General features: G+C 40.7%; 1 protein-coding gene across 13 annotated transcripts in view; it reads left to right on the top strand.

The window, feature by feature from the left end:
* The window catches only part of LOC138008191 (uncharacterized), a 94,690-nt gene that overhangs the window by 64,483 nt on the left and 15,207 nt on the right, over nt 1–15,000 (top strand). For all 13 annotated transcript variants that reach the window (XM_068855435.1, XM_068855426.1, XM_068855431.1 and 10 more), the window contains one exon: nt 4,005–4,391. In XM_068855435.1, coding sequence (XP_068711536.1) covers nt 4,005–4,391 — 387 coding nt within the window. The remainder of the gene's footprint in view (nt 1–4,004; nt 4,392–15,000) is intronic.

The raw sequence follows: 15,000 nt of genomic DNA on the forward strand, positions 1-15,000 counted from the left end.
CGAAATTGCTCAGAATTGAAAAGTATCCTTTCAGAAGACAAGAACATCATTCTGAAAGCTTATTTTAAGCCAAAAGTACATTCTGGAGGTAGTTTTGAGAGTGGAAAAAACAAGTTAACAGCCGAAGGTATAGACAAGCCACGTGGAATACTGAATTATGTTTACGCAACAAAACGACGCTACCTCTTTTTTACTTGGAAATCCCTCCCCATGTATTTTTCCCGTGAATTCCACTAAAATTCCTTTTTTTCTCTACTTCGTAGACGCCATCTTTGGTCAAGCTACAGAGTGATTTTGGCATATCACAGAATGAATCATTTCAATCGATTTCAATAAAAACCTGGCCAGTGACTGGGTTATTTAGTAAAACTCCGGCCTCCCAAATTTGGGCGGAAACGGAAGTAACCCCAATCGTTCGCATTCGGCTGAGGTCATGTGCCCGGGCAAGAAATTAATAATTCATTTTTTGCCCGGACACATGACGGCTTAATTATTAATTTTTTTCCATCATCATGGATGGACATATTTCCATTTGATTTCCATTGAAATCATTTAACTCCCTGAAGAAGTCAAGCCGTGCCTGACAAAATAATTGGTTAAACAAAAAATACATATCCTCACAGCCCTATAATTATTTTGTTTTTAGTCTACAAATTATTTGCTGGTTAGATCTCCCAAGATCAAGCACTTGTACTTTGTTCAGCTGACCCTTGCATAAAAAAGTTCCATGTCGTCCATGTAGATTTGGTGGGTAATCGTCGCCTCCTAGATTTCATAAATATATTTTTTTACGGCGCTGTTGTAATTTTTGGTGCAACTTGTCTCTCTAGAACTGACTTCTAGTTTTCCGGCAACGCTACCCGCGACGTTGCAACGATTTTTTCAAGAATTGCGTAGTGTAACATGTCCTGCAACATGTGTCGCGACAGTTTGCGTCATCGGCCAATGAAAATGTTCCTGTAACCTCATGTGATCATCGAAAACGAGACAAGTACCTGTGTAACACCCGTCAAGCAACTGGTCTCGCGATATTAGGTGAACTATTGTGGCGACAAAATTGCAAAACAAGTTCAAAAAATTAAACGAGACTTACTGAAAGTTGAAGTTTGATTGAAAATGTATCAGTCGTCTGTAGACTCTGCAGGAGAAACTGCACTTTTTTGGGCCTCGTGTCCCCACTCCATTTTTAAACGTAATTGAATCGAAAACCAGTACCTGATCAGCAGTCAACTTTAAAAAAGCAGCTGACCTTGATGAGCTCTAAACTCTAGCCCGCGATAGGGTAACGTGATACTGATTAGCGAAAGCCTTGTTTTGACAGGTGTCAATTGACCATAACATGAAAGATGTACGGTGTAAATTAGCCTCGATAAAGGTCTAAACTTGAGCCCGAGATATTGGGCGCGATCCATTAGGGCAGAAATTCGGGTTTGAATTTCAGAAATTCCCAGGTGCTAAATGTAACAGATTTTTCCACTTCGGTGAACCGTGGATGGTTCTTCCACGAATGTCAAATGGAACAGGAAATTTCCGATATTTGGGAAAAATGGAATCCTCGAGAGGTTGGCCATTTTTTTCGAAATGAACGTTCCGGAAAAGACACTTGCGTTAGATTCTAACCAAATAAATCGCACCAATGGTCACGTGATACTGGTTACATTGGCATACATGGATGGGTGGACGTTCGTACGGGCGTTGACGTCATAGCAAAAACCAACATTTCTTGCATCGATGGGTTACCATTCTCCCAAAACCGGGGAGAATTTTTTGCTAAAGGCACTGAACAAATTTCCTCGATCAAAATATGGAACTGGACGAGTGTATTCCTTATGAGACTCTTTTCTTTTTTGGATACTAACCATTCAGAATAACAAACATGGCTGTCGGATTTTCCCTCATTACTACATAAGTAGTAATTTTCACCTGCTGTTGTGCAGCTATGAGCTATAAGAGCATCCGCGTGAATTGACTGAAACCCGCACGATTCATTTGGACAGCTAAATAACAAGGTCATGGGGTCCGGTTTTTTATTTCTTTTTTTTTTTTCAAGGAGCATGGAACTAGAGGGACAAAGGAAACGGAACAGGATTTTCCGATCATTCCGGGAAAACCGAGAAAAGAGAAATAGCTTTTCAAAGACTTTCGAACTCCTTGGAATTATGGATGGGCTTGTTATAGAACTTGTGAAATACACAATCATTTTTCCAACTGGCGAATTTCATTACTTTTTTCAGAGGAATCATGTTGACTGAACACCGTACTTGCTGAAGCAGCCCTTGTGATTCTTGTGATGTGGTATTTGAACACTGTGGTGTCAACACCCAATTGGTGTACATTCTTTGCCCACCTTGGCATTGTGTAGGAATGGTTATCACTACTCCCACTACTGCTTCCTCGTGTGTTTTGTTTAAATTTAACAAAGAAATCGGCCATATAAAAGAAATTATCTCACGCAAATTCAGAATTTGCGGGAGCATATACGCACTCTGGCAGCCACAGACAGCCTCTCGTCTGAAGGAGATCTTGCAATATTGAGAAGAGGCTGTTCCCATCTTGGGGAAGAGTGCTTAACATGTTCAACTTGGTCATATGAAACACATATGAGGCTGCACCGTTCTTCCGCATGTTCTGACGGTTTATTAAGTAAATTGTCTGGCAGCGTTGTCCTGTTGCACGTACATATAACATAACAAACGTATAGGTGAGGGATTGTAAGACCCTTAGGTATTCAAGGACTAATGAGATGTTCTTGGTCGTTAAGTACTTAGATAATGCTGGTCGGCACTGAAACACTCCTCTAATGAGACGTTGAATGAGGGGGTGTGTCCCAATAGTAATATTTTTGTCTAAAACTATAAGTGTAGATAATTCACTCCTTGCAGTGTTAATACGACTGTGTGTTAATACAGTGTGTTCTGTTGCTGCACTAACTCATGAAATATTTTTCCACACTAAAAGAGAAATTTCGTATCACCAAGCGGCCATGTAATGTCTTCTATTTATTTCTTTGATCAAATCATCTGTAACAGAGATCAATGCTGCCTTTCTTAAAAACGTGGGTATGATAAGGGATTTAACAAGTTTAATTTTTCCTAGCAAAGTAGGCCCTCTCCACTTCCACATGTTCAATATTTCTTGTATGCACTTGAAAATTGAGTTGGAATTTGCTTTTGTTCTAGATGGTATATGGTAATCGAAAACAATTCCCAATATTGCATTTTGTATTTTTCTCAATGTCCCCGATGGGAACTTCTTTAATACCGAAAAACCGCAAGTTTTCATGTCGCTGATAGACCTCCACATATGCATTTTCATCTCTGAGCTGGTTAAACTCGGCCTCCATTTTAGAGGCAATACCCAGAAACACCAAGACGGGGACAATTCCAAAACGCTCTATTTTTAATAACCGTACAGCCACTAAGAATACACCCGGGACCTCTGCTTTTAGGCTTGGCTAAATCTATATATTACGTGGGTTAAAACTAGGTACAGTGCTTATTCATCCTATAATACTCGTCATTTGTTGGAACATCCACTGAATTGGGGGAGGGGGGATAAGACGGGATAAGCTGCGATCTTGTAACACGACGATTCTAGACCATTCGTGTAACGTGTTCCAACAAAATGTGTCTAGTATTGTAGGTAATAACCTTGGGGGGGGGGCGTTCAAACCCAAGGCACGGTGTTACCCTACCTCTTCAACACAGGTCTTGTCTTCTGTCCGTTGGAAGTAATCTGTATTCTTTGGAAGCAAAAGGACAGCGTCTTGTGATATGATTATAACAAACTCATCACCACACTACCTACACAGTAACACTTCAAAAATGGTAAAAACGGATTCAACCTGAGACCGGATTTGACTGACAACAACAACGCTGTACCGATTTGTGTTGCCAAGTGCGAAGGTCATTTTATTCAGGCTCCTCGTTTAAGTTACTTGATACATCCATCTGAGATTATTTCCTTTATTCAAAGGCAATAATTTCTTTTCTTTGGTTTTTTAGAGTTTTCGAAGCAACGTCTTTTGAATGGAACGATTGGAACCGGCTCATTTTATCCTTATTATCATGGATGCCCATACCCACATTACAGCTGGCAGATCGTAGCGAAGAAAGGAGAAAAAGTCAAGTTAGAGATTCAATACATGGAAAGTTATTGGTGGGGCGGGTCATGTACTCTTGGTTACTTGGAAATTCAAAATGGAACCTACGCAGATGGCAAACCGACGAATACAAGAACGTGTGGTTATCTCTTATCTGGCATTATAACATTTTACTCGCACGCAGGTCAGAGCCTAGAAGTGGCGCTGTCAAACGTGGACTATTATTGGAGCTGGACGTACTTCACAGCTACTTACACAGTTATAAGTTACAACGACACTGTGTCCAACGGTAAGCACACTCAAGTGAATCTGCAGAGTCAATAGTGATTAGCAGTTGAAAATACCTTCTTGTAGCTTTTTGTGCAGGTCGTGCAAAAATCGAGGATATCATTAGAATTTCAAATGACACAAGGTTTAGTAACACATTTAAGAATAATTACTAAAAACAAAACTTTTGCGACGTTTCGAAGACTCCATGTCTTCATTATCAAGCTACTAAAAAAGACTGAGCAACAAATGTAGTGAAATATGTGTTTTCTTCAAAAACTCGTTAATAGTTTGTTATGCTAACAGCCTATCAAAACATCGATAAACGTCACGTGTAATAACCTTAATACCTGAAAATCTATGATCATTCTGAAAAGCCTGGTGGCGGCTTCAGTCCCAGGGGAGTGTGGGGCTGAATATGCAAACAATGAAATTATTTCTCAAGTGAAACGACCTTTATGTAAAGGTCACTTGGGATCTTTAAAGAAAGGTCAGTAGTGACCATTACATAAAGATCACTGATGATCTTTATGGAAGATTCCTAATCATTTTCATCGAAATTTCAGCCATTTCAAACTTCTGGGCGTATAATTCTACCCATATTCCTTCCAAACTTCTTCAACAAATCTTGTGAACCCAAAAATTCAGCCACTTTGCCGGCATGTTAACCACAGTTAATAGAGAGGACTGGTTTTGAAGCTCGGCAAACATCAAAGGAGCAAACAAAGATGCCAAGATTTAGGTTGGAAAGTCCACGACCGTGCACAATATTTTGTCTTGCGCTCATGCATGAATTACGTTACCAGCACGTTTCTATTGGTTAGTTCCTCAGAACGGAGTAATCAACTATTGTGTTTTGTGCACGGTCAAGGCCAAAAAGAGAACAAAAACCTACAAAAAAGATAGTTGCCGGGTTTCATAACCATTCCCGTCTATTAACTATGTGTTAACAACGTTCGTATCTAGACTTTACTTTGGATTCTGTCCAGTTAAACGTCGAACCCTGCTTCTTCGTTCGCTGCTTGTTTGTTGAGCCTTGCATTATCCCACTGTGCAAAAATATTAAAGGACCATTTTGTGACATATCGTGTTGATTTTGGAGCGATTTTTTCAACCAGTGCTTCTTCTTCATCGGCAGTTTTCAATTCTCTGAAATTTCTCTTACGCAGCATTTTTAACCAACCTCCTTCAACTATGGACAATAAGGAATAAGGACTGAAGGAAAGAAACATGCTTTTAAAATTACCATACTGCTTATAAGGTCCACTTGTTTTTCTTGTATGCTGATATCTTCCCTCGCAATTTCAACCTTTGTTGGAGGGACTTGGTCTTCTTTTCATTTAACGGAACACTTTTCCGAGACAGACGGCTCATTCTTGCCATCTATAAAGTTTGTTTCGCTAATTACCAATGGGAAGGAGAAAATTGGTATTTTGCGAAACAACGTTTCACAAAATGACGATTGTTGCAAGTCGATATATTTTTTCACTCGACCTCAGTAGTGAACTTGGTCTGTTTTATGCATCGGAACTCATTTCGGAGAAAGGCGGCTCATTCTTGGCAGCTTGAAAGTTTGTTTCGCTAATTACCAATGGCCGTGTTGTCACGACAGCCGTTGTCTCGCTTAACATTCCTGAAAGTGGTTTGTTTGCAGACTTCGTTAAGCGACTTAAAAATGATACGTGTTTTCACGGGTAAGATCAAACGAGGAGAGAGCACGTGCCAATACAATAGAAAAAACATAGCACGCCTGTTGTATTTCAGATTTGAATAACCGCAAGCGACTCCTCATTGGCCGAAAGTAATTGCCAACTCGCTTAAGCTACGTTGGTTTGGGGGCTTATTACATTTAAGCCGACTCGCTTAACTTTAAGCTTAACTTTAAGCGAGATGGGAAAGGAACTGTTTTCACGAAATTTTCGTTTGTCAGTAGCTAAGCGACCTGAATAACCGCTAGTGAAAACACGGCCAATGAGACTGAGGAAATTGGTATTTTGCGACCATCTGAGTTCCAATCGGTCAGTAATGGCGGACCGCGAAATCCAAACTTACACTTGATGTAAACGGCCTTTGGATAAAAATCAAAGCTCAAAATTTTGCCAGTCAGGTGTTTAGCGAGCACACTTTCAAAATCTGAAGAAAAAAAGTTTTTTAATCACAGGGGCACTTCAAAGGGAATGTAAAACCCAAAACTCTCTTTTTTTTCTGTTCACATAGTTAATAAGAACACACTTCTAGCATACCGAAAAGTGCTATTCTTATTTACAAGCGAGCACCTTTTTACGTAGAAAATCCTGTTCGAAGTTCGAAGTACTCGCCATTTTGATTGCGACATCTTTACTTTACTTAAAACAATAAGGACAAGGGCCTGTAAAAATCCTGACTGGTGGCTTTTAATATCACACTGAATGTTATAAGATTATCGCTTATGGCTTTCTCCTGCACATATCTCTCATAGCCGGTTGCTAAGCCCGCATAAATTAATAAAGGCGCGAAATCGATATTAAACCAGACCAGAACAAATAACAATCAATAAATTTGAAAGGCATGCAAAAAAAAATTACTAAACCAACTGTCACAAGATAGTCCGCTGGCCCAGACAGAGCTCACAAGCTGTTGTCTACACTACAGTTGAGATATAACAGCAATGAAATTGAAACATTGCTGAGGACACAGTTCATAGATCCAACCTCAGTGGTGGCTTTGCGACACGACCAGAGCGATTCCTGTATGGGGGATTGTTTGTCCCCTGTGTCTGGGCAACTAGTGTAGGTCCAGGAATGCTTGTAGGGGTTGCTTCCTCACTGTCTGAACACTTTTGGGCCACGCGTGGAGCATCCGTCCGGGTTGCATGGCTCTTGGCCGCTGGAGGAATCTGGCTTTTGCAATGATTTTTTGTTTGCGTTCAGGAGGAATCTTCTGCTTCGTGTGAACTGTGTACGATCTGGGGGTGTTCTCCTTTTGCAAAACTGTGGCAGGCTTCCAAGTTCTTTGGATGTAGACGTGTGTCCCAATTTCTAAAGGCTGTAGCTGTTTAGCGCCTTTGTTGTAATAGTATATCGTTAGGAGGCTTGTTTCAGGCTTCGTCTCTTGTTGGCCACCGGGAGCGAGACACGCAGTCTTCTGCTCATCAAGAGCTGCGCTGGAGAAGATAATCCATCTATTTGAGTGTTCCTATACTCCAGGAGACTGAGGAAAGGTTCGTGGGACCCAACCTTGGCTTACTTAAGTAATTGTTTTGCTGTTTGAACCGATCTTTCCACTAATCCATTCGCTTGTTGGTACATGGGACTGGTGGTCACATGTCGAAAGTCCCACGCATAGGCAAAGCGGAGAAATTTTCAGCGGCAAATTGGGGTCCGTTATCAGATACCACCTTCTCAGGAATACCGAACCGCGCAAATATGGCTTTCATCTTGTTTATTACTGCTGAGGATGTAGTGCAGGCCATTCGTTCTGGTTCAAAATATCTGCTGCGGTAGTCGACCACTATGAGATAGTGCACATCCTCAATCTGGAATAGGTCTGCAGCTACAGTTTGCCACGGCCGTTCGAGAATTTCATGTGATATCATGGGTTTCTTTGGATTGCATCTGTGGAGTTCCAAGCAGGTTAGACAGCTTGAGACCATGTCTTCTCTCTGACCATGCATGTTTGGCCAGAACATCACGTCCTTTGCACGGCTTTTGCACTTCACTGTCCCCATGTGTCCCATGTGAATTCGTTTCAGCATCTCTCCTCTATGAGCGGAGAGAATGAGAATTCTCTCTCCTTTGAACACAAGTCCCCATCTGTATAGTTCCAGTATGGTAGGATTGACTTCTTTGATCTGGCCACCCAATAAGGGTAATTGTAATCAACTACTGTAGATCAGGGTCCTCCTTTGTACAGATCTGTAGCTCTCAAATTTTGTTGCCAGAGACTGGTAGAGAGATCATCATGGCATGAACTTGGGCATCAAAAGCCCATGAGTGTCATTGGGGTCCTTTAGATTCAAACGGGAAAGCGTATAAGCAACTGGTATATTCTTACCAGGTTTGTGGAGCATCATCCTTTGAAGCCGTGGAGGGGCCGCTGACAACTTGCCTCTATAGGCTTGTGATAAGTGAAAATCTCAACAGACCGTTCAGTTCCGAACACTATGACATACATCTCTTTTTCAATTTGAGCATAGTCTTTTCTCTGAGGGCGTGAGGGACTTTGCCTCCTACGCGACAGGGTTTTCATTCTGCACCAACACCGCGCCTAGACCATGCTTGGAAGCGCCGACTTCCAATGTTACGCTCTTACTTGCATCAAAGCAGGCTAATGTCCCTGCAAAAGCAATCAACGTTGTCAGTTTTTCAAAAGCTGCCTCCTGTGCACAATCCCATAAGACCTCTGAGTTTTTATTCAGTAGACTTCTCAAAGGAGCTGTGGCCTATGCCAAATTGGGAGTGAACTTTGATAGGTGGTTGACCATGCCTAGCAGGGTTTCCAGCTCATGCTTGTCCCTTGGAGGTTCCATTTCCTGAGTGGCAGCAATCTTTTTTGGATCAGGCTGCACTCCCTTGTCGGATAACAAGTGACCGAAATAGCTCACTTTGTTTGTTCCGATAACACACTTTTCAGCATTCCACTTTATTCCAATTTCCCTCGAACGCTCGAGAACTCGCTTCAGTTTTCTGTCATGATCCTCTTCGGACGTACCCCAGACCAACATGTCATCAATGATGGACATGCATCCCTCGATACCTTCGAACGCCATGTCCATGGTTTTTTTAAATACCTCCTGAGCTGAGTGTATTCCAAAGGGCTTACGGGTGAATCGATATCGCCCAAATGACGTGTTGAAAGTGGTTAGCATCGAGCTCTCATCATCAAGCTTAATTTGCCAATAACCAGAGGTGGCATCAAATACGCAAACATATTTAGCATCTTATAGTAATAGAATTAGATCCTCCAGAACTGGCAGTTGGTAATGTTCCCGCTTGATGGCGTGGTGTAGCTCTCTGGGATCGAGACACTCCCGTAAAGCGCCTGTTCACTGTTTTTATGGTGTTGCGATCGAATTCACCCAGTCTGTTGGCTCAGGTTTGAGGTGAATTTTATGCACCCCTGCAAACGTCCTTAAGCCCTCAAGCAGGTCACTTTAGCACGTCGTTTTGGTTCTGCCCAGGGTTTTGCATTTCTTCCACAGATAATATTAACCGTTAATATTATCAAGTTGATCAGCTATAACGAGAGGCGTGATGTTAAACGTACGACTGGTGGTGCTTGTGTGAATAACACATAGAATTCAAGCATTTAGTTTAAGGAAGAGCTTGAAACTTACTTTTTCATTGTACTATCCTACCTCAATATCCACAAAGACTTGGTTTGAGGACCTAAGTCTCCAGATATGGTTTCAACAAACAAACTGTCAGTTGTTTGGAGGCTAGTCTCGCTTACTTTGTGTATCCCTTTGCTACCCGTCTTGCACATTTTGGTAAAATGATTTGCCTTTCCGCATTCAGTTTACGACATGTTTTTCCCGCAGCGAGCAGTGAACAGTGACCAGTCTTACAAGTTGAGTATAGCTTATACAGTCTTCTAAGTTATGCCTGGAGATACAGTGAAAAGTCTCAGAAAGAAAAACGAGGACTTGCAAACTCAATTAGGAAAGCTACGGTCTGAATTTAAGAATCTGGAGTCTTCGCTTGCTGCAAGAGAAACGATTGCTGCGAGTGAGACCAATGGCGGCGTGGATGGCGAAAGCGAAAAGAGCCTTGAGTTCCTCAGCAGTGAATATGATGACCTGATTGCCTGATGCTAAAAGGCAACTCCAACCTCTTAACGAGAGATTGTCAAATCTTGTTAAACAAGTGGATGAAATTGCTAAAGCTATCGACGCCATTGAACGACACAGTTATCAGTACAATGTCAAAATTGTTGGGATACTCGACGTTTATTCCCGTGAGTCAGCAGCAGAAAGGTCCACCCTTTATGTTAGGTTATTTTGTGCAATGGGAGCGAAAATTTCCATACAAGATATCGATATCGCCCATCGTACTCCATCCAGAAGCGCCACTTCAGGCGCCAACCCGATTATTTGCAAGTTTTCGCGTAGACTTACTAAGAAAAATGTCATGAATCGTCATAATGAATTGAACAAGCTTACTCCAAACTCCGTTGAATTACCAGAAGAAGAGTCCTTATCTGATGCCAAAATGTATGATCATTTAACTAAGACCCAGAAGCTGCTAGTTGATGCTAAAGCGTTCCAGCAACGATATCGCTATAGTTTCTGCTGGGTGAAAAATTTTACTATCCTCATCAAAAAATCGGAAGATTCTCGTCCTGTGAAGATAAGTAGTTCTACCGACCTTCAAGATCTTGCCGAACAGGAATGCAGAGCAAGCTAAGCTACTTATTATTATTGTTTCATTTTGAACTATCGTTGCCCTAATATATAATTGATTCGGGTTTGATATCTCTACCTTTAATCATCTAGATAATGCTTGTTTTAATGCTGCCCTGTACGGTGAATTATCCCACGGCCCTCTAAATTATGATACCGATCGGTTGGGCAGTCTTTTATTTAATCAAATCGAACAACCAAAGTCTTCTGACCCTTATACTAGAAACCTTGATCCTGATGGAAATTTAACTTTTTGTCCAACTGCAAGTGATTATTACATTGAAGATGAAATTAACTCAAAGGTTGCCACTGATTATTTTAATTCAAGTTTCTCTTTACTTCATTTGAACGCACGTAGTTTGATCGGAAATTTTGATCAGTTTAAATCATTACTTGATCATCTGCAAAGGCCGTTTTCTACAATAGCAGTTTCTGAGACTTGGCTGAATGATCTCTCTGCTGACCAAGTAAATATTCCGGGATATATTTTCATTTCTGACCATCGCAGTGGCAAAACTGGCGGAGGAACGGGTCGAGATAAGCTAAAAAGCCAGGATCCGAGCCAGGATTCGAGCCAGGATCCGAGCAAGGATCCGAGCCAGGATCCGAGCTAGGATCCGAACCAGGATTCGAGACCTAACAGAGACCTAACCTAACCTATCCGAGATCTACCCTAACCCTAACTAGACTTAACTAGACTAAAACCAACCTAAATAGACCTAACCTAACCGGTTCGAGACCTAACCTAACCGAGAGATTCGGGAATAAATAGCGGAGAAAGCTCATCTTAGCTCGAATCCTGGCTGGAATCCTGGCTCGGATCCTAGCTCGAATCCTGGCTCGAAGTTTAGGTATCCTCGAACGGGTCTTTATTTACAGAATAGCCTTGATTACAAAATTCGTTCACATTGTAATTATTCTGATCCCGATGTTATTGAATCATTGTTTGTTGAAATTTGTGTTCCCCGTGGGAAAAACATTATAGTAGGTTCTCTCTATCGCCCCCCTTGTTGCAATGTCGTGGCTTTCTTAGAAACGTTTCCTGAAATTCTTACAAAAATTTATAGAACTGACAAATAGTTATCTTGCTGGCCATTTTAACCTTTGATCTGCTACGATATGCTGACCATGAACCCACCCAAGAATTCGTTGATTGTTTGTTTCCTCGTATGTTTCTTCCTTTGATAAGTAGGCCGACACATATAACTGCATATTCGGTCGCCTTAATAGGCCTTATCACGGTTTTGACCGTCATTTTGACGAGTAGGCAAAGCGTAAAGAATTTGAAGTGTTTATCTGGGGATCCGATATCAAATAATTTTCGTTAAACGCTAGTTCCAAAAATAATATGAATCGCAAACTGAAGGTACAGGGTAAATGATTATACAGACCAATTTTTAGCGACTAACCTTCGTTAAAAGCTGCGTGGTAGCGTTTTCGATTTTTCCATACATTTGTCTGTAGTTGTACTGAAAATTCGCAGGAAAAAATTACAGACAAATATATGGAAAAATTGAAAACGCTGCCGAGCAACTTCTGTGAAAGGTCTTTTGCCCTGTACGTTCAGTTCTCAAGTCATAAATTTTTCAGAAGTAGCGTTTAACGACAATTATTTGACATCGGATCCCCATATAAACACTGCAAATTCTTTACGCTTTGCCTACCCGTCAAAATGACGGTCAAGACCGTGATAAGGCCTATAGATAACATATTCACAAATCACGTTGAAGCTGAATTTTTTCGGGCATTTTTATCAATGACATCTCTGATCACCAACTAGTTTTTGCTTACGTTTCTAAGAATTCTGGTTGTGGCTGCCTCGTACGCACACCTGGCGGCCCGAGGAGTTTCAACAAATCCAGACGTCGTTGTTATTCGCAAGATAAAAAAAACATTTATTCCAGAGCTTGAGATAACAACTTAGTGCCGCTTAACGGCGACTTGAAAAACGACATAGAACACATCACACATGTGAAGTGAACAGCAACAACAACATGGCGGGAAAAAGCTCGCAGGAGCGGTTACCTAGCTAATTGGCGGAAACCGCAGACACTTAATTTATTACTGCGGTACTGCAGTAACACTGGTAATGATATTCATAAAAGATCTGAAGGAACGTATGGGGGAAATTTTTCTGCGGATAATTTAAACAATTATCGTGACCACCTGTCTCAGGTCAACTGGCCCGCACTCTTCGATAACAATGACCCAAATATTTCCTATAACAAGTTTTGAACGAATATTCTCGGCTCTATGACAATTGTTTTCCTATGAAAATTCTAAAATCGAAACATAGTAGAAGTTTAACACCATGGATGACTAAGGCCTTTCTAGTCTCTGTCCGAAAGAAAAATAAGTTTGACTTATAGAAACAATTCATAAAATCCCCAAATTCAGCCCGTGAGGCGCAGTTTAAGTTCTACGGAAATAAATTAAATCATCTCATCAAAATTGCTAAACGCCAATACTATGATCAGAAGTTCATCTCGGCAAAGAACGACTTAAAAAAGATCTGGAAACTGATAAATGAAATTAGCAATGAACGTAAAATCAGGTCAACTTTTCCTTCATCCTTTCGATCTGCCGGTACCGTTATTACTGACCCCGTTGATATAGCAAATGAATTTTGCCATTACTTTACTAGTCTAGGACCAAACTTTGCAATGAAAATACCAGCAGTGGATAATCGTTTCTACTCTTTCTACTCTTGAATGAACGCAAAAATGAATCTCTTATTCTGAAACCAACAACTCTTGAAGAACTGACTAGTATCTGTACAACGTTTAAGTCAGGCAAAGCTCCAGGATACGATAACATTTCTATGCACATAGTAAAAAATACCATTGGCCTTATCTTGGAACCTCTAATGAATATCATCAATTTGTCTCTCTCTAAAGGAATATTCCCAGATAAATTAAAAACGAGATGCTTCGGTCAAGCATACACTGGGTTGCCTGTGGTACGTGTTACAGAAAATCAGAAGGCACTGAATTGTGTGGTATTGAACTACAGCATTCCAGTCTCTGAAGAATAACAAATAAAAGAGAGCAGAAGAAAGTTTCCGGGACGGTCGATTGAGAATAAAATATTTCTGACATGAAAACAACATTAACTTTGAACCGTGAATATAGAATATAAAAAGTTACCATCAGCGACAAATATTTTGGGAGATTTTTGCTACGTTCAAATAAATCGCAAAATCGAAAGTGACATGGCCGGAATTCAGCGGGCGCCGTGATTAAGTTACCGCGGCATGTTTACTCGCCAAACGGTGAAGCATCTGTGTCAAATGATGGCAAGATACCGGGTTTTTGTAAGTTTCTTTTTCTGTCAAGTGTTATAAAGTTTGACAATAAAATGAGCGAAGTCAAAACAAAGATCGCAATCGCCCAACTCTTGAGGTAATGACTACTTGTTTATGCAAAGTCAAAATTTGCTCTCCAAGATGCGTACGACGTTATTTATCACCAGCTAATTCCATCATTTTGGAAATAGCAGCTACTTTATTATTCATCGGCGTCACAATTTTCACTGATTTTGCGGCTCATTTTGTTGAAACTCAAGCACGCTTCCAACAGGCCTGTGAACCCTTCCTGCTTACAGAGCAATACTAAAAAAATTCTCTCATATCATATTTCAACCTTAAGCTCGAAAATTCAATTCACAATTTGATATTATAATTCACAAAGGCAGAAAATACCACAGAATTCTTTTCCAGCGAAAAATGTATTGAAACAAACAACATACTTGCTCTTAGAGGCGAAAACCTCTTCCTTTCATTGCGTGCGTGAAGACGAAACTCAATCGTGTACTTCAGGTTTCCTGAAGAACCTTTTCCTTGAATAACATAAAAACTATCCAGTTAAGCTCGCATATCATAAAACATGATGAATTCATAAAGGCCACCTTTTTCAGCGAACAATGTTTTGAAGCAAACCACATATTTGCTGTAAGAGGCAAAAACCTCTCCTATTTCATTACGTGCGTGAAGAGAAGAAACTCATTCGTGTCAAATATGCGCAATATTGCAACAAACTAAATTTCAGGATCAAACCGTTTCCATGAAGAACCTTTTCCTTGAATAATCAAGCACAAAATAGACGACAAGCTTTCTTTCAAATAATTCTTGGCTGTCACATTTCCAATTATTTTCTTTACCTGAAGCCCGGGACCTGAAGACTGTGCAGAGTTGATCACAGATCCATGTAAGGCTGGTGTTCGATTCGTTCTCTGTCTTTGTTGAAACCATAAG

Source organism: Montipora foliosa, chromosome 6, assembly GCF_036669935.1.
Source record: "Montipora foliosa isolate CH-2021 chromosome 6, ASM3666993v2, whole genome shotgun sequence".
Lineage (NCBI taxonomy): Eukaryota > Metazoa > Cnidaria > Anthozoa > Scleractinia > Acroporidae > Montipora > Montipora foliosa.